The 16,342-nt window shown below is 57.3% G+C and overlaps 1 protein-coding gene across 1 annotated transcript in view; it reads left to right on the top strand.

The window, feature by feature from the left end:
* FAM178B (family with sequence similarity 178 member B) overlaps window positions 1-15,860 on the top strand; it is a 113,060-nt gene extending 97,200 nt beyond the window's left edge. Inside the window, exons 15-17 of the mRNA XM_032397355.1 lie at window positions 13,418-13,495; window positions 13,804-13,956; window positions 15,219-15,860. Coding sequence (XP_032253246.1) covers window positions 13,418-13,495; window positions 13,804-13,956; window positions 15,219-15,248 — 261 coding nt within the window. The 3' untranslated portion in view covers window positions 15,249-15,860. The remainder of the gene's footprint in view (window positions 1-13,417; window positions 13,496-13,803; window positions 13,957-15,218) is intronic.
* Window positions 15,861-16,342: the final 482 nt, after the last annotated feature.

Below are 16,342 nucleotides of genomic sequence, written 5' to 3'. Positions count from 1 at the left end.
GCTGAAATCCTGGTGAGGGGAATGGAGCTGGGCGCCTCCTCCCTGTTCCTCGCCGTGGTTGCCACTGAGGCCGAGTCCTTGGCCTTTCCCCCAGTTCTTCCTTTTTTTTTTTTAAAGATTTTATTTATTTACTTGAGAAAGAGAACACAAGCAGGGGGAGGAGCAGAGGGAGAGGGAGAGGCAGACTCCCTCTGAGCAGGGAGCCCAACGTGGGGCTCGATCCCAGGACCCCAGGATCATGACCTGAGCTGAAGTGAGACACTTAACCGACTGAGCCACCCAGGCGCCCCTCCCCAGTTCCTCCTAATGGACTTTCCAGACATTGCCCAGCTCTTCGGAAAGCCCAGCTTTGGTAGGAGGCGAGGACAAAGAGGAATCCCTGAGCCTGCAGGTTGTGCCGTTTGGAATGGGGAGGCCTGTGGACCCTGGGGGTGAAGGTCAAGCAGGGGCAGTGGTGTAGGATGTAGGGGCTACAAAGTGGGAGCCCCAAGCTTGGCTCTGGGAGGTGGGGAAGGCCGGGGGACGGGTGTAGATCTCAGTGAGCTCCTCTCTCCCTGGAGCCTCGAGGATGAGGAATGGAGATAGACATCTTTCTAATTTAGGAAAGTAGAAATTCCAAAAGCTTACTTGGAGGTTGGATGTTGACGATCCAGAAGTCCACCCTTTGGGCATTGCTCTGCAAATCAGATAAATGAATTAATTTACTTAATGAACACAAATGAACCATTAAGAAGATATGATAATCCCAGGTGGACGCACCTCTTCTGGAGCACGTAGGTAAGGTTATCTTTGAGTTGTGCCTAATATTAGTGCATTTACGAGACTGCCGGCCTGCCTCCCAGGAGAGCCTGAGCTGTGTGCATGCCCCGTTCTGTTCTCCCAATGACTTCCTGGGAAATGAGCTGGTCTCAGAGGCTGTGTTTGGATGTTCCAAGGCCTCTAGAAAGGAGGTGGGGTTGGCCCATGGGCGGGAAGGGTCTGTCTGAGCAGGACACAAGTGGGCAGGCCCCAGGCTGGACTGAGGGAAGGAAAAAGGAAAGAGAAAGAAGGGGAGCGGTGGCAGAAAAGAGGCTTGCATCTGATCTGCCCAGTGAAGAGGGTGCGCTTCAAACACTTTGGAGACCACTCCTGTGCCCTCACCCAGCAGAGCAGTGACCGCCAGGGCGGAGGCTTCCACTTGGCTCCTTGCTTTTGGAGCCCATCTGGTAGCACATGTCTGTTCCACACCCAGGAAAGAAGAGGAATAAGTGGCCTGAGGGTGTCCTTTATTCTGAGCACTGTTCTCATGCATGTGAAGGAAGCTGTGTCCCCCTGGTCAGCTACCATATTGGAAATGACCCGTGTGGCCTGGAAACATGGAGGGTTCAGTGTGTCTCGGCAGGGTGTCCCAAAAGCGAAGGGTGTGGGCCCCGCCCAGGGCAGTGAAGGGGCACGTGAGGCCAAGGCAGTTCTCCAAGGCCTTGGCTGCCCCTCTTGCCCACCTAGGATCGGTCCCAGCCTGACAGGGAGGTAGCCAGGAGCAGAGGAGGGAAAGGGCCCTGGTCTGGGGAAGGGGAGGAGGTGGGGCTGGTGCGGGCATGGGGGTCTGCACAGAAATGGGAAGCGTTCTGTCCCCCTGGGCGGGTGCTGGGGCCAGGTGAGACAGGTGCCGGGCTCCCACAGCCCAGCCCTGCTCCCACCTTGGCCAACTGACTCCTCATTAGGCCCGAGCATGTTTCATCTTCAAAGGTGATCAGGCTACTCACCAGCCAAAAAGAGCAGCGGCGTCACCCGCCCTGTTTTACAGGGAGTGGTGGTCTGGGCCTGGGCTGAGCCTTTCATCCCTAGGACTCAAAGTCTTTGCCTTCCTTCCCTCCAGGGGCAGTGGGGAAACTAAGGCCAGAGTGAGCTTGGCCCGAGGCAGCCCGGCCTGGAGGAAATAGGGCTTTCCCAGCCCTTAGGGCGGCCGTGCTGAGCCCCATCCGCCAGGCCCTGCTCACCCCTGTCTGGGAGACTTCCTGTGAGAAGCTGGGTGACAGCCCTCCTCCAGCCCTGCAGATAAACACTTCTGCCAGGCTCCCCTCCCCCTGTTCTCCCCACCTCCTCCTTTGCCCAGTCTCCTCCCTCTCCTAGGAAGCTCCCAGCCTTCTTCCCCTCCCTGGCCTGCCCTCCCTTAGGGCTGGGTGAGCTGCTGTCTGGTGCCCAGGGCTTGACTCTCTCTCTGCACGGATCCTGTGGCTTTGTAGTTGACCCTTTACTGGTGGGTCTCCCCAGCTAGACCATGGGCACAGCATGGGGGCCTCTCCACAGCCCTGGTATATTGGGCACTGGATAAGTGAATGAATGAACAAAGGAATGAACGTGATTTGAGTTCCTCTCTCCCTCTCCGAGGTCTCTTCTTCCACCGCATTCGGGCCGTCCACTCTCCTACCCGGTTTCCAGAACCCTCTCCCTCTGCATGCCCTCTGACCAGCCTCTACGTGTCAGCCCCCTTGTCTCTGAAAGTCCTTGTTTCACGAAGGCCACGAGGGTTTATGGCCTGCACTTCTTGTGTTGGAGGTCCTTGACTTCAGAAGCCTTACCTGCTCCTGAGAGAACCAATCACAGCACATTGTTTGCAATTATAAGCTGGTGAGATTCCTGCCTGGGAAAGCTAACCACCAAGAGCAACAAAAGCAGCAAGCTGGTCCCGCTGCAGCCCTGCAGGGGAGCTGGACCGGCTGTTCGTCCGAGCTGGGTCAGAGCACAAAGTGTCCTAGCAAATCATGGCGGAGCTTGTGTAGTCTAAGACTCTGCTTCCTGGCGAGACGAGGAGAACACTTTCAGCATCTTCAAGCGCTTTTGATAAAGAAATGGTGGCTCAGCCCCCTTGGTGGTTATCGGGGGCCCTGTGCTTGCCTGGTTTGAGCAGGGGCTCTCCCGGAGGAGAATAAACATCTAAGTCAGAGTAAGCACCAGGGTCTGAGACAGCCCGTCGGGAGGCAGGTGCCCATTCAGCTGAGAGAGGTGGAGAGGTTGTTTTAATGCAGGAGGCGGCTGCAGAGCTGGTTTCCCAGTGCTTCCTTGGGTCCTTGGATCCAATTCTGTAAGAGACCAGTGCTGTCCCAGGCCCCGTGTGAGCCTGTCCTTCGACCGCTCTGCAGACAAACGTGTAACTGGATGTGGTTTGCTACTGTCTCCTCAGCCTTCCAACCCAGAACCAGGAGTCTCCTTTTCGGTGGCTTGCGTGAACCGTCTTGGGCCAGATTTTGTCTAATTGTGTTCTGCCCAATCTCAGAGTCTTGGCCTATTCACTTTAATTGAGATTCTTGATGTTTTGGTCTTGTTAGACCCGCCATTGTATGTTCTGTTTCTATGTGCTCACCTTCCTGTTGTTTCTTGCTTTTCCTCAGGCCTTTTGCTATAATGAAGGAACTTTTTTGTTCCATGTTTTTTCCCCCTGGGGATTCAGAAGGTCTACAGAACCAGGATCGTTATGGTGGGATGGGGCGTTTTTCCCCAGTTTGGTTAAATCTGGGAAGTTTGAGGAAGTTAAGCATCGTGTGGGAAGAAAATGGAGGTCCACAAAGGCGGATGTCCCAGAGCTGGGGCTGCATTGAGGCACCAGGAGCTGGGTTCCTGTCTCGCCGTCTTCCAGGGCATGTCCTCCACACAACCTGATGAGTGTCCTCATGGGACAGGCAGCGTGGGACCCACTGAGGGCTCTGCATCTGTGATGGTCCTCAAGGCCCCACCACCCAGACTGAGCCTGGGGACCGCAGGTGGCTCCCATCAGCTTCCTCACCGTGCACACTGCGTGCTGTCCACCTCCGTGCTTCTGAGGCTTGGGGATGGCTTGTGTGTTGGAGAAGTACGTGTGTAAAGAGTTGATTTTTATGCGGGAGCGGGTGAGTACTCCACACTTGGGTGATGCTCTGGGGTAAACAAACTCTGCCCCACTGAACAAACTCCTTTGCCCCTCACTCCTGGATCTCTGCACATCTTCTGCAGAGGCTGCGGGCCCGCCGCACGCACGTGTGTGTGTGCACGTGCGCGCATGTCTGCATGAGTGCGTGTGTGTCTGCATGCATGTGTTGTGTGTATCTCTGTATGTGTTTGTGGCGTGCCCTCGTGTTAATAGAGTTGACAGACAAGTCTGACGGCTTTTGCTCCTGCTGTGGCTGGGACTGGCCTGCCCCTGCGTCTGGTGACCCTGCCAGGAGCCGCTGGAGCCACTGGGGTGTGGTTTGGGAGGTTGTGGGGAGTGGGCAGGGAGGGTGCCTCGAGGCCCTGGCAGCTCCGTGCCTGGCTCTGCCCTCTCCCGCTGGCACTCAACACCAGCCAAGGGACATACTCCCTCAGGCTTGGCTGGAGAACAGGCCCCTCGCCCCGCGTCAGCCAGAAGCCCAGCTGGAGCGGGGGCCTCTCCCTCTCCCCGTACCCTCCGCCATCTCACCTGAAAGTGCCTATCCTTATATCCTGCCCCTTCCCTGCACCTGAGGGGGAGTCCTGCCCTCAGGGCTGGAGACCTTAGTCAGGGCAAGATTAGGTGGGTTGGGAAGAAAGGAACTGGCTTGAAGAAACAGAAAATAGATATTCAGGAATCCTGTGTTCCTTCTCGCCTGGTCTGTGGTGGGTTCCTTCTTCCTTCCTCCAAAATGAGGAACATCAAACATCTTTTGAAATAAACCTCAAAGAGATGGCCTCTGGGAAGCTGACCCCAAGGGGAGATCCACGCACCAGCCCCGGGTCACACCCACCTCGTAGGCCACCGAGCCTCTTCAGAATGGGTACTTGTGAGCAGCTGAAGGCCACATGGGGCCCAGGCCCAGACTAGCTGTGTTTGGGTCCCAGGAACCCTGGCTTCTTTGCAAGCAGGGCTTGAAGTGACAGAGTGGAGCCAGAGAGAGCAGGCTTGGATTCTTTAGGCAGCTTCTGAGCTCTCTGCTCCAGGCCCAGTCGTCCTGGGACTCTTGGGGGTACCTCCCCCAGGCACAGCCCTTGCTCCATGCCAGGTAACTCACCTAACACTGACACTGGCTGGCCTGACAGTCCTTCTCTTCATCTTTGAGCCCTCCTGGACAACCCTGTGATTGTCTTCCTCCCATTCTTACTTAGGGAAAGGCAGTCCTAAGTGCCCATCACATCCACGTTCAGCCCCTCTGTCAGGGGGCCCTACTTCATCCCCACAGCTTCTCTCCCGCACATCAAACCACACCATTTGATTCCAGGCAGCGGACATCTTTCCCAGATGTCATGGGAAATGTGAGATGTCAAGCCTCCATTCTCTTTGCTCCTGCTATTCCTTCTTCCTGGCAATGCCTGGCCTGTCTCCCCTGTCCTTGGATTCCCGTGGTCATTACAGTCTGTTCACTTAACCCATGGCCTGTCCACACGTTGCTTCACACACCTAAACAGAGTTGTCTCTGAGGATCGGGTCCAGAGTCTAGCTCAGCGGTGTCCCACGGCTCCCACTGAAATGGGTGCCCTGGCAGGTGCAGCCTTTGGGAGGGACCCTTGCCCACCTGTCCTGCACCCAGCCCTGCCCCACCTTGTCTCTTTTCCCAGGCTATACCTTCTCAGGGACAGTGCCTTCTAAATGCTGCGTCTAAGCAGCTTGGGCTCAGCTCCCACCACGCACCTAAGGAGGACCAGGAAGGGTGTGTGAGGTCCCTCACTCACTTCCCCAGATGGAGAAGCAGTTGCCAGGCAAGCCGTGGCCTTCTCAACTGCTTTTCAGTTCACTGCCTTTTTGGTCCCTTCTCCCATTTTTGGCAGGACTTTGTAGTAACGGAAACACAGACACATATCCTGGAAGGTCCTGGAACAGCCCATCAGTCTCAGCTGGACCAGGAGCTGAGCAGTGGCATGAAACCTCTCTCTGCATCTCTCAGCTCTGCCCTTTGGTGTATTCCCAGGCAGGCTTTCCCTGCTGGTCCTGAGAAACTCCAGGCTATGTCCTTCCCTTAGCAGCCCTAGGGAAGTGGGGGAAAGAAAGATCTTTTATCCTAGAGTCCTAACCAGAATCCCAGAGTTGAGTCTCATTGGCTTGGCTTGGATCATATGCTCATCTGTAAGCCAATCAAATCGGCAGGCATACAGTGGCCGGCCCGGGTCACATGTCTTCCCCCAGAGTCAGGGCTGAAGTCACCACCATGGAGTATAGGGAATCGGGGGCTGCAACACTCTTGACAAAGGAGGGGGCAGGATCCTGGGTACCCAGAAACCTTGGATGCCCATAGCCTGGTCTGTAGCCATGGGCAATGGCCCTATGCTGTGATATCTATAGGAAGTATAAGGACTCAGTGCTTTCCAGGGTCCTCCCATGCCAGCACACCAGGAGACCGTTCAGGGAGTGAGAAAGATAAGAAAGAGAAGAAGCCATTGCTATTGAGGAAATGGCTTTTGAGGAAGCCAGTACTCTCCATAGGCTCTCCAGCCCCGGGAGGGTGCCCATGCCCACACCCTGGCTGGTTTCAATGGGTCCGTCCAGCACCAGCACCCACATACTGATGTGTTCATGCACAGCCAGTCCTAAATTCTCAAACATTTGCACTGAGAATCTGGTCCCTCTCTGGGTAGTCAGCAAAGCTGGGCTTCCGGTCCAGATCCCCCTGTGGTCAGGGTCTCTAGTCCCAGCTGGAGGAGCAGGAAGAGCCAGCCAGTCCTGACTTGTCATCTCCCCTACCCCCCACGGCCAGCAGGAAGCCGGAAAGGAAGGGGGGGCTGGGGGGGGAGCACTCTAGCAAAGGTTTGCCTGCAACCCCTCGTTCCTCCCACCAGCAGACACAGGAATGGGTCAGATGCTCTGAGATAACCTCCCTGCAGCAGATCCACAGAACTAAAACCCCTCAGTCTTCCTGCCTTTGTCCCAGCTCCATCTCTTTCCCATCCTCGCCCCACTGTGCCAGGGCCTCCTCGTTCCTTCCTCATCCTCAGTACCAAGAGCAGGGGCCACGGCTGCACAGGGGCCAGTCCCAAGTTTGAGATAAAGCTTAAAAGAGAATCTCTTTGTCTGTCTGGAGTTCAGGGTCTGGAGTCTCTGAACTCACTTTGTCCAGGCATCTGGAAGTGCAGGGACAGGGCGCACCTTCTGCGGGATGGGAGCCGGCGGGCCCGTGCTGGGCCTTCGAGGTCCCTCAGCGGGCTGCATGGATGCTACCTACCTGGCCGCCCAGAGGGGACCCGAGAGCCAACTTCCTCGCCAGCGGCTGAGCCAGAAGTCCTGTTCCTTTGCAGACTCTGCCAGCCTGTCTCCCATCACCCTCGATTGGCCTCATCCCTAGTCCATGTTGAGGGTCCACCCACCCCCGTGCCCAAACAGGCACTTTCATTTACAGAATTAAGTGTCTGGCCTTGTAAGCCGGAGGGTAAGTATGGCAGGCCCTGCCTGTGACATCTGCTCCCTGGCCTCTGTGCTCTGTGCCTTCAGGGAGCCTGGGCTAGGGAGAGGCCTTGTGTCACCATCTCATTTCCTAATTATCGGTCGTGCATCCTTGTCATCTTCTTGCGAGGACTTCCGACCGATGACCCGTCCTGGTCAGAGTCTCCTTTATGGGCACAGGGAAGAAATAGCGTCCTAGAGATGATGGCAGGTGCCACACTCCAGGACGGGTCACTTCTCATCTTGTGTTCTGTGGACATACCAGTGGGACGAGGTCTGGCTCTCTCCACCAGCCTGAGGCTCTTGGCCTGGGGCCTCCAAGTAGCCCTACCTCAGGATTACTCATTACTAATTATTGTTGTTGTTATTTGCCCATCCTGTGGTAGAGTACCATGCCCTTGGGGCTCAGGCTTGGGGCCCCACTCCCCCTCCTAGGGGCGCAGCCTCATCCTCTCTATCCTGCCGCTAATAGGCCCTTGGGCCTCTGCTGGGCAGTGCAAACGGAGCTTGTTCCTTCTGAAAGAGGGTGTCTCCAGTTAAATGCCCTTTATGGAAAATACATACACACACACACACACACACACACACACACGGAACTTGTTAAGCCTTAGGAAGAGAGTACAGACATCTGCTTCAGACCTAACCCTTATTGGAGATGGTCATGCAGTCGGGATCTCTCCAAGCTCAGCTTCCACATCTGCTCTAAATGAGAATCATTAGGCCTCTCTGGGAGCCCTGCTGGGTCGGGGCACTGTGAAGTGGTACTGTAGGTTTAAATTTGATTTTTAACAAAAAAAAAAGAAAAGAAAAAGAATTCATGGAGGCCTCGCTCTAGCCTTGGGTCTGAAATGTGCCAAGGCAGACAGACCAGTGCTGCTCCAGTCTCCCCCGGCCCGGACTGGCTCTAGAGCTGACCCTCAGCATGTGTGCGTGCATCTGTTTTGGACAGAAACAAAACCCTTGAGTGGACCCACATGCAGAATTCTCCCCCTGGAGTCCATCGGCAGGCCCTCTGGACAGGGCTGAGAGCAGCCCAGCCAGATTGTGATTGAAGGCAGGGCCCCCCCCAACCCCGGGCAGTCACCCCCCAGGGCCTGTGAGCATGGAGAGGTGAAAGCAAAGGCAGCTGCTTTGGGTCCTGGCGTCCCAGGCAGGGAGTGGGCACCTATAGGCCTGCAGGGCCAGCATCCTGAGCAGCAGCCCCTTGGGTCCAGCAGCCAGGCCGGGAAGGCCATGTCCTTTGGGTGAGTCTTGGTTTTCCCCAGCAGGTGTTCCTGAATCAGCCTTTGCCCCCCCCCCATAGCCCCCACCCCAGCAGCTGCCCCAGAGCCTGGCTGAACCTGCTCCCACAGGATGCCCACCCAGCCTGGCAGCTTCCAGGGAAAGGGCTTGGTTTGGAGACTTGCCTGGGGCAAGCCTGGATTCTTGGTCATGATCTGAGGTGGGAGAAACCATCCTGTTTCAGCCAGAGCAAGTGACTTCCTGGGAGATTCTCTGCCTCCTCCTTTCTGCCCTATTTTCGTGTAAATAACCCAGGCCACAGCCTGCTCCCTTGGCATTAGCTAGAGGGGAATTTTCTAAAGGATGAAGTGTCTGGGAAATGTTCACCCTTTTTCCCTTCTTTCTTATGACGAAAGTGCTGCAAACAGAGCCTTGGCTGGTGGTTCCTGGGGTCAGAAGTAGCTGGGCTAGGAAAAGGAGACACTGGCCTTCCCCTCCTCCTCCCCGCCTCACAGGGTGACAAGCCCTATCTCTCATCCTCGTCGTCCTTCCCCAGGGGGAGGGCAGGGCTTTAAGGCTCCAGAGCCGGGAAGGAGGCATCCAACACAGAACTTCCCAGAAAAGTAGGCCTGCCACACTCTGGGGAGAGACCCAGAAAATGAAAGCTACAGGCCTCGCTGGCGGGGGACCGTCTCGTCTTGTCAGCATTGGGTGCGGGCTTGTCCCACTCCTCGCCCTCGCCCTCGGACTCTGCCTTTCCCCAAGTTGCTGCCTGAGGTTTCCGGGGCTCCGTTTTCCACAGGGGCTTCCCAAGCCCCCGCTGACACCCAGTGGGAAAAGAGTTGGGCAGCCTGCACTGGTGGGGGCCCATTTCTCAGACAAGATCCGGAAGGCCTGAGAAGCATAGCACCCCCGCACCCCAACCCCAAGGAGTGTCTCTGCGCTACCCTTTAACCCTGAAGCCACACTAACTTCTACCCCCTCCCGACACACACGACCCTGGGGACTTGGAAGGTGCCTCAGGCTGAGGAGAGGGCCACCTTGCACTTCCCTCTGTGGAGGAAATGGGAGCAGGCAGGGGGCTTGGGCCTCTCCGTCTACCAGCCCAGCTGCTGCATGGCCTCTGCCCGGCTTCCCTTCCCCGTCTTGAAAGGGAAGACAGAGCCCCGTGTCTCTGTGGTGCCAGCCGGGACAGGAACGGGCTTGCTGAGCTCAGGAACCGGCCACAGCGCGACTGGAGCAGGAAACGCAGCTCCCACAACCTGGCTGTTTACTTTGTGTCCCCGGGGAGTGGCCCGCTCTCCCGACTGCTGCTGGTGCTCCGGGCCTGCCTCTCAGAGGAAGGTGGCTCGGGTGCAGCCCCCTCCTAGTCAGAGCCCCAGGTTCTGCTAAATGTCTGCTTCTCGGACCTTCACAAAACAGGGCAAGGGAGAGGAGTCTGAGGGAGGGTGGGGTTCACAAGAAGACTTGCGGGCGCCCAGTGCCACCGTCTGTCCGGTTGTCTGGATGAGATCGGATGCTCTCTTACCTCTCCTCAGTGCTGGGGCCATGGGTCTAGGGGACGGACGGGAGAGGACCACATGGGCTGGGCGCTTCCCATGTAGTATGGAACCTTTTTTCCCCCCCCCCAAAAGTACTACTATAAAGACTGCTGTTTTTGTGGGGATTTCTGTGCACAGATGAAACTATATCCCCCTAAGTTGGATCAAAGTCTTCCTTAAAGAGAGAATCATTAGGCCTCTCTGGGAGGCCTACTAAGGGCCTCCCCTCACTTAGGCCCAACTCCAGGGATCACCCTTGAGGGCAAGGAAAAAAAATGCCCTCAGCCTTCCTTGTAGGTAGTGGGCAAGGTTTTCTTCCCCCTTGGGGAAATACAGCTGGTAACACGCGGTTCACAGGGATTTTCTTCAGAACGATCATTTCCTTCTTGCTATTCCCGCCCCCCTGCCCCCAAAAACACACATTCAGGATAGTTTCCCTGGGATTTTCCCCCTGGACTCAATGATGGGAATCAGCGTTAAGAATGAAGTTGTGAAACCCGCACTCCCGTAGTCCCTGGTCCTGCTGCTTTTTTTCTCAGTAAATCCCCACTGCACAAATTTTCCTCCAGGGCATTCCTCAGATCCTGGGCCCATCTTCCCCCATGCCTCCCATTTAGGAAGATAGATTCTGCCCCGGGGTGGGGGTGGGGGGCGAGGGGGCGGTGGTGCCTGAGACCCCCAGGGACAGAGATTGGCCTCTGTACCAATCCCAGGGTGGCTCCGAAGTCCCTTTTAGCCCCTGGCTTTGTACGCAGCACAGGGGTCTCTGAAATGCAGAAATCTCTCACGTGCCTCTCCGCGCCTTCCTCTGACCCACCCGCTCTATGGCCCCTGGATATTTTCTTCGGCGTCTCCTGCCACCGCCACCTCTTGCTAGCAGCTTGCTCAGTGCCCTCTCAAACAGGGGCCTGGGTCCTACGAGTGCCGCTCCTTTTCAGGGTCACGTCTCTCTCCCTTGCTCCCGCACCCACCCCAAACCCAAGAGGTTCAGTCAATTATAACTAGTATTGTCCCGTTTTAAATTAACTTTTAAAAAAACTTTAATTGTATTCAGATTATACGAGTAAAGCACACATGTTGTAGAAAAATAAGCTTAGAAAAGAAAAGATTAAGGATGTCCTATAGTCTCTTCTGTCAGAGACAGCCACATTTTCATTCTGGTGGTATTCCATCCCAACTGATTCTAATGGCCTCCTTCCGGGGGGGTGGGGGGAGGTCTGTCCCCCACACCCCAGTCTCTCTGCTCAGGAGCCCTGAACGATCTCCACAGCCCACTGTCCAGGCCCTCTGGGGCCAGCCCGGTCCTCAGGGGGCCCTCTCCCTCCCCCCTGCCCCAGCTTAGCCAGCTACCTGGTGGTCAGTCCCCCAAGGTGCCCTGCCTGTTTCTTGCATCAGCCCTAGGATCTGTCTGATGGTGTAATCTTGGCCCTGCCCCCACCCCCACAGGGCCATCTTCACCTCAGATCCTACTGTTCCTTTGAGGCCGGGCTGGGCTTAGTCACTTCCTCCCTGAAGCCTTCAGAGCTGCATTTCACCCCCTCCCCCACCAAAAAAAAAAAACCCTAGAAGGACCCTTTCTCTTTTTGGTCCATGGGGAAGTTGAGATTCAGTACTCGTTGACCAAATGACTGCCTTTCTGAAGTATCTTCTAACGTCTAAGTGTTCGTGGCTGTGTCTTAGTACGGAACGGCGTCTGGCTCACAGGCCTGTGCCTGCTTTATGGGGGCGGGGTGGGGGGGCGCGGGGGGGCGGGCCGGGCGGCAGCAGCCTTTTGCCAGGACTGCAGAGTGAGAAGGAGTTCTGAATGCTGTGGCCCTCCTTAAGGCAAGGCCAGGCTGGGGAAGGGGAGCCTGGGGGAAGCAGCAGGTTGCCAGCAAGCCAGCTCACTGACAAGCCAGCCCAGCTGGGGGACTCAGGCCTAGGCAGCTGCAGGACCCGACAGGTGCCGCTGGCTCAGGAACAGGCTCTTGCCCAACCTGGGGCGGCACTGCTTGGAGGCACGCCGGTGGTCCCCTAGGCTTCCTGCCCTGCGTCTTCCGCCAGCCCATCCTGGCCAGACTATGGGGTCAGGCCGCCTGTGGCCTCGGCTGTGGTGCCGAAGAGCAGGCTGGGTCCTGGGCAAGACAGGTGCTGCCGGGGGTGGTGGCGGCGGCCGGGGGGGCGGGGGCGTGCTTCCCGTCTCAGGATTTTGCACCGAGGTATTTTGAGTTCAGGAAGATAGTATTCCAGAGTACCATGTCTGATGCCCTCAAAAACGGTTCTGGCTTCTGCCCTCAGGAGGCTCCTGGGTCTGTGCAGAGGGGCTGCTGCTGTTTCTGGATGGTAGGGGCACAGGGGAGTTCTGGGCCGGTTCTGAGCTCCAGCCCTGTTACTACCATGCGTCAGCCCTGCTGGCCTTCTCTGGAGCTCGCCTCTCCTATCCCAACGCGGCCTCAGAGCTAGTTATCTGCAACGGGCACAACGGTGGGGGTGTTTCCTGCCACCCTCCCTATCTTAGACGTAGGAGTCTGAAGGGGACAAGGCGGCAGGCACGTCTAAGTGGAGGAGTTCAGAGTGCCAGGAGCAGGCTGCCTTTCGCGGCAGACGCCACGCCTGTCTTTGAGGGTGCTCCCCTCCCCATGCCTCGCTTTGTCTGGATAGTCCCATCAAAGAATGGGTGCCGACAGAGTTCCAGGGCACCCTGGGATCCAACCATTCCCTGAGCAGATGGAATTGGCCTTTGTCCTGTCTGTACCCCTCAGAATGTCGAGGGGGCAGAGCAAGGGTATGAGTTGGAGGGTAAGCGTGCAGATGCTTAACTGAAGCCTCTCCTCTCTTCACTGGCCTCCTTGGGTCAACACGGTTTGACTGTCCACACAGGGCTGCACATCTGTCTGTGCAAGGGGTTTCCTGCCGAGGAGCAAGCTGGGCACCCCGGGGCCATGTGTCCCCCCCCCCCCCCAGAGAATCGTGGCACCTGCCACGGGTGCCTCAGGGAACAGAGCGGGACCACAGACACCGTGCAGAGGTGAGAGTGGACGGGCCCTTCTCCACAGCAGGCTTTCTCTGCTGGGCCCCCGGGACAGGCCTGAGTGACAGGATGGGTTTCTGGATGGCAGAGTTTTCTTCTTTTTCTGAACGAAGGGAGGACAGTCATCCATCAGAGGGAGGGTTCTGAGTGAGGGGGTCCACAGCCCTCCATTAGGACACCTCCCTAGGAACTGTGCCTGGAAGCCCAGCGGTGGGCTGAGTCCCTGTCCAGGCCGCCGGGCCTGCGAGCACGGAGTCTGGGGGCGACGGACGTAGGGGCGCCGTCTGTCTGTGTCCTCTCCAGGCCTGCTACCTGTGCTACAGCCTGCTGACACTGGCCGGGGTGGTGGTCGGCTGCCAGGACATTACTCCAGACCAATGGGTGAGTCTCCCAAGAGGCTGAGATGGAGGCCAGCCCGCTGTCAGGAGCTGCAAAGAGTGGGAGGCCCTGAAAGACGGGGGCCTAGGGGAGCCAGGCTCCCTCCTTCTCCCAGTGTCCCGCGAGGCATTCCCAAGGGATCCTGACCCAGCCTCCCAGCAGCTGCCCTGTTCCTCTCCTCCCTTTCCTGCCCTACTTCTGAGCAGTCATTCAAATCCATCCCTCTCTTGCTCTGATTTCTTTCCCCCTCCTCCCCTTCTGCGGAGGGGCCTGGCCCACGCCACACCTCCCCCCACACCCACACCCCCCAGGGAGAACTGCAGCTGCTCTGTATGCAGTTGGACCGTCACATCAGCACCCATATCCGGGAGAGCCCGCAGGCCATGCACCGGACCAGACTCAAGGACCTAGCTGCCCAGACCTACATCCGTTGGCAGGAGCTGCTGGCCCATTGCCAGCCCCAGGTGGTGCCCCCTCCCGGCCCGAGACTTGGGAGGGGAGGGAAGCGGTCAGGTGGGCTGACCAGAGCCGGCAGCACGTCCGCCCCGACTGCAGCTACTGAGCTCCTGACTGGCCCATGGGTGGAGAAGGCAGTGTGGGGGGGTGGAGGTGCCACGCAGGACCTTCACATCATGCTCACCAAGAATCCAATGCCCGGTGCAGGGGTGTCATGAGGGGGAGACAGAGAGGCCAACTCCTGGCCAAATGCAAAGAAAAACTTCACCCTAGAGAGGAGGAGCAGTGAGCAGTGCCAGGAAGGGGCACCAGAGGGACCAGCTGTCTCCCCTCTGCCCACTTGTCCTGCAGGTCTGAGGCTGGCTTCCTACTCTGCTGGGAGGGACCCTCTCAGCCTGCCCTGGTCCCTGCAATGTCTGGAGCGACAACCTCCACGCCCCTGATTCTCTCAGGCTTTCTTAGGGAATGATAGTCATAGCTAATACGTATTGAACAGAGACCACCTTTCTTCACAAATCCAGATAGCTATCCCCATGAGACAGGTCCTGTTACCATCCCATTCTACTTATGAGCAAGCTAACCAGAGTCGCTGAGAGGTTAAATAGCTTGCCCCATCATGAAGGCAGCGTGTAAATGTCAGAACCAGGGCAGAGATCCCTCTGACAAACAGCACCGGCTGCCTTGGGGGCTCTTCCCTCCCCTAGTCCCGAACCCTCGATGGACACAGGCTGGGTCTGGTGAGCATTTCTCCTCCCATCCTCCCAGTGCCCCTCGGCTCCCAACGTGTCTATCCTCGGCCTTCTCTCTGCTTGTCCTTCCTCCTGTAACCTCTGACTTGGGGCTGACACATTGGCCACAGGCTGTGGCTTGGGTCTCAGATTTCGCAAGTCTCTGAGAAAGCTGGAGAGCAGACCTCACCCTCAATCCCCCAGGAACTAGATCGCACTAGTTTCTGGTGGGAAACAGCGTGTTTGTCAGGAAAAGTGATTTGTGGCCTGGCCAAGTCAGGGGGCAGGCCCCACCTTCCTGTCACACTGCCCTGGGCCTTTGAGCCGTGAGTAGAGGGAACCCGGACAGAGCACTCCTGCGCTGTGCTCAAATGGCCTGTTGACCTGCCGTGTCCTCTCCTGGACGGGAAGCCACAGGACTCTTGTAGCTCAGCACCGGGCACGAGGAGGCCTGTAGTGGATGTTGACGCTGGAGAGTCACCATCAGGACAGCGGGCACCACCCGGCCCGGGGCCATCGCCCTGTGTTTCTCCTTGCCACAGGCCCAGTACTTCAGCCCCTGGAAAGACTAAAGGAGCAGGGCACGGCTGCTGGTCCCTAGCTCTTGGCTCTGGCAGGAAGCAAACAGGCTTCAAGGAACAGGAGGGAGCGAAGAACAGAGGCCAGAGGAGGACTGGTGTGATGAAGCAAGAGCCTGCCTCCCCCTGACCCCCACCAGGCAACGGATGTGTCTCCCTGGCCCACCCCTCAGCCCTCCTTCCCTCCCAGTCCTCCCAGTCGTCTCCTCTGCCCCAAGGCCTTTGTATCCACTCTCCGTTTTCCCCGGGGCCTCCTGGGCCCTCCCAACCCTCCTTCCTCTCTGGCGCTAATGCGAGCTTTCTTTGTGCACACTAAAGTCTTATTTCAGCATCGGTGGTTTAGAAGATTTCCTTCAATGCCTATCCTGAGGGCTCCTGCCCAGCGTCCAGTTTCCTGACATCTCTGCTGGTGCTGGGCTGAGTTCCCACCTCGGACAGTCATGTGACCTGGGCCTCTTAGGCCCCACCCCCTGCCCCAGAAGGCTGTTTGTAAATCCTGAGGGAGGAGCAGTTACTCCTGTGGCCTGAGAGCTGTCAGAAAACGGGGAGCACCAATAGGGAGCATTTGTTTGGACCGGATCTGGAACTACGCCCCCCCCCCCTCACTGCCCTCACTGGGGAGGATCCAGAGTGAGCTGGTGGGTCAGGGCTGTAATTACACTTAATTCGGTTTATCACTGAGTTCTGAAATCAACTCCCCAGACTTAGAAGTGGGGCGGGGTGCCAAAAGACAGTTCTGGATACTTTCCCTCAGGCTTGCCCAAGATTGGTTTGGTGGGCCCTGATCCTTAATGAAGTGCTGGGTATCTTTGACCTGCCCCCCCTTGAGAAGCATGTGGGCCCTGTGCATCACTGGGGAGATCCCTGGGTATCCCCATTCTCTGTCTACTTCTCCAATCCCAAGAATCCATTTTAGCGTCAGGCTTCTCATAACTCTGGGTTGGAAGAGGGTTTTGCGGGGGCCGTAAGAGGTGGAAGTAGCAGAGGATGACCCCTACACCCTTGGCCCGGGCCCACTCCTCAGCTCAAGCCGTGTCTGCCGACGGAGCTTCACCATGACTGGTGCTTACGACTTTATGTGTTTATGT

Source organism: Phoca vitulina, unplaced genomic scaffold (assembly GCF_004348235.1).
Source record: "Phoca vitulina isolate PV1807 unplaced genomic scaffold, GSC_HSeal_1.0 scaffold98, whole genome shotgun sequence".
Taxonomy (NCBI): domain Eukaryota; kingdom Metazoa; phylum Chordata; class Mammalia; order Carnivora; family Phocidae; genus Phoca; species Phoca vitulina.
Note: the sequence above shows the minus strand (reverse complement) of the source record. Positions and strands in the feature narration are given on the sequence as shown.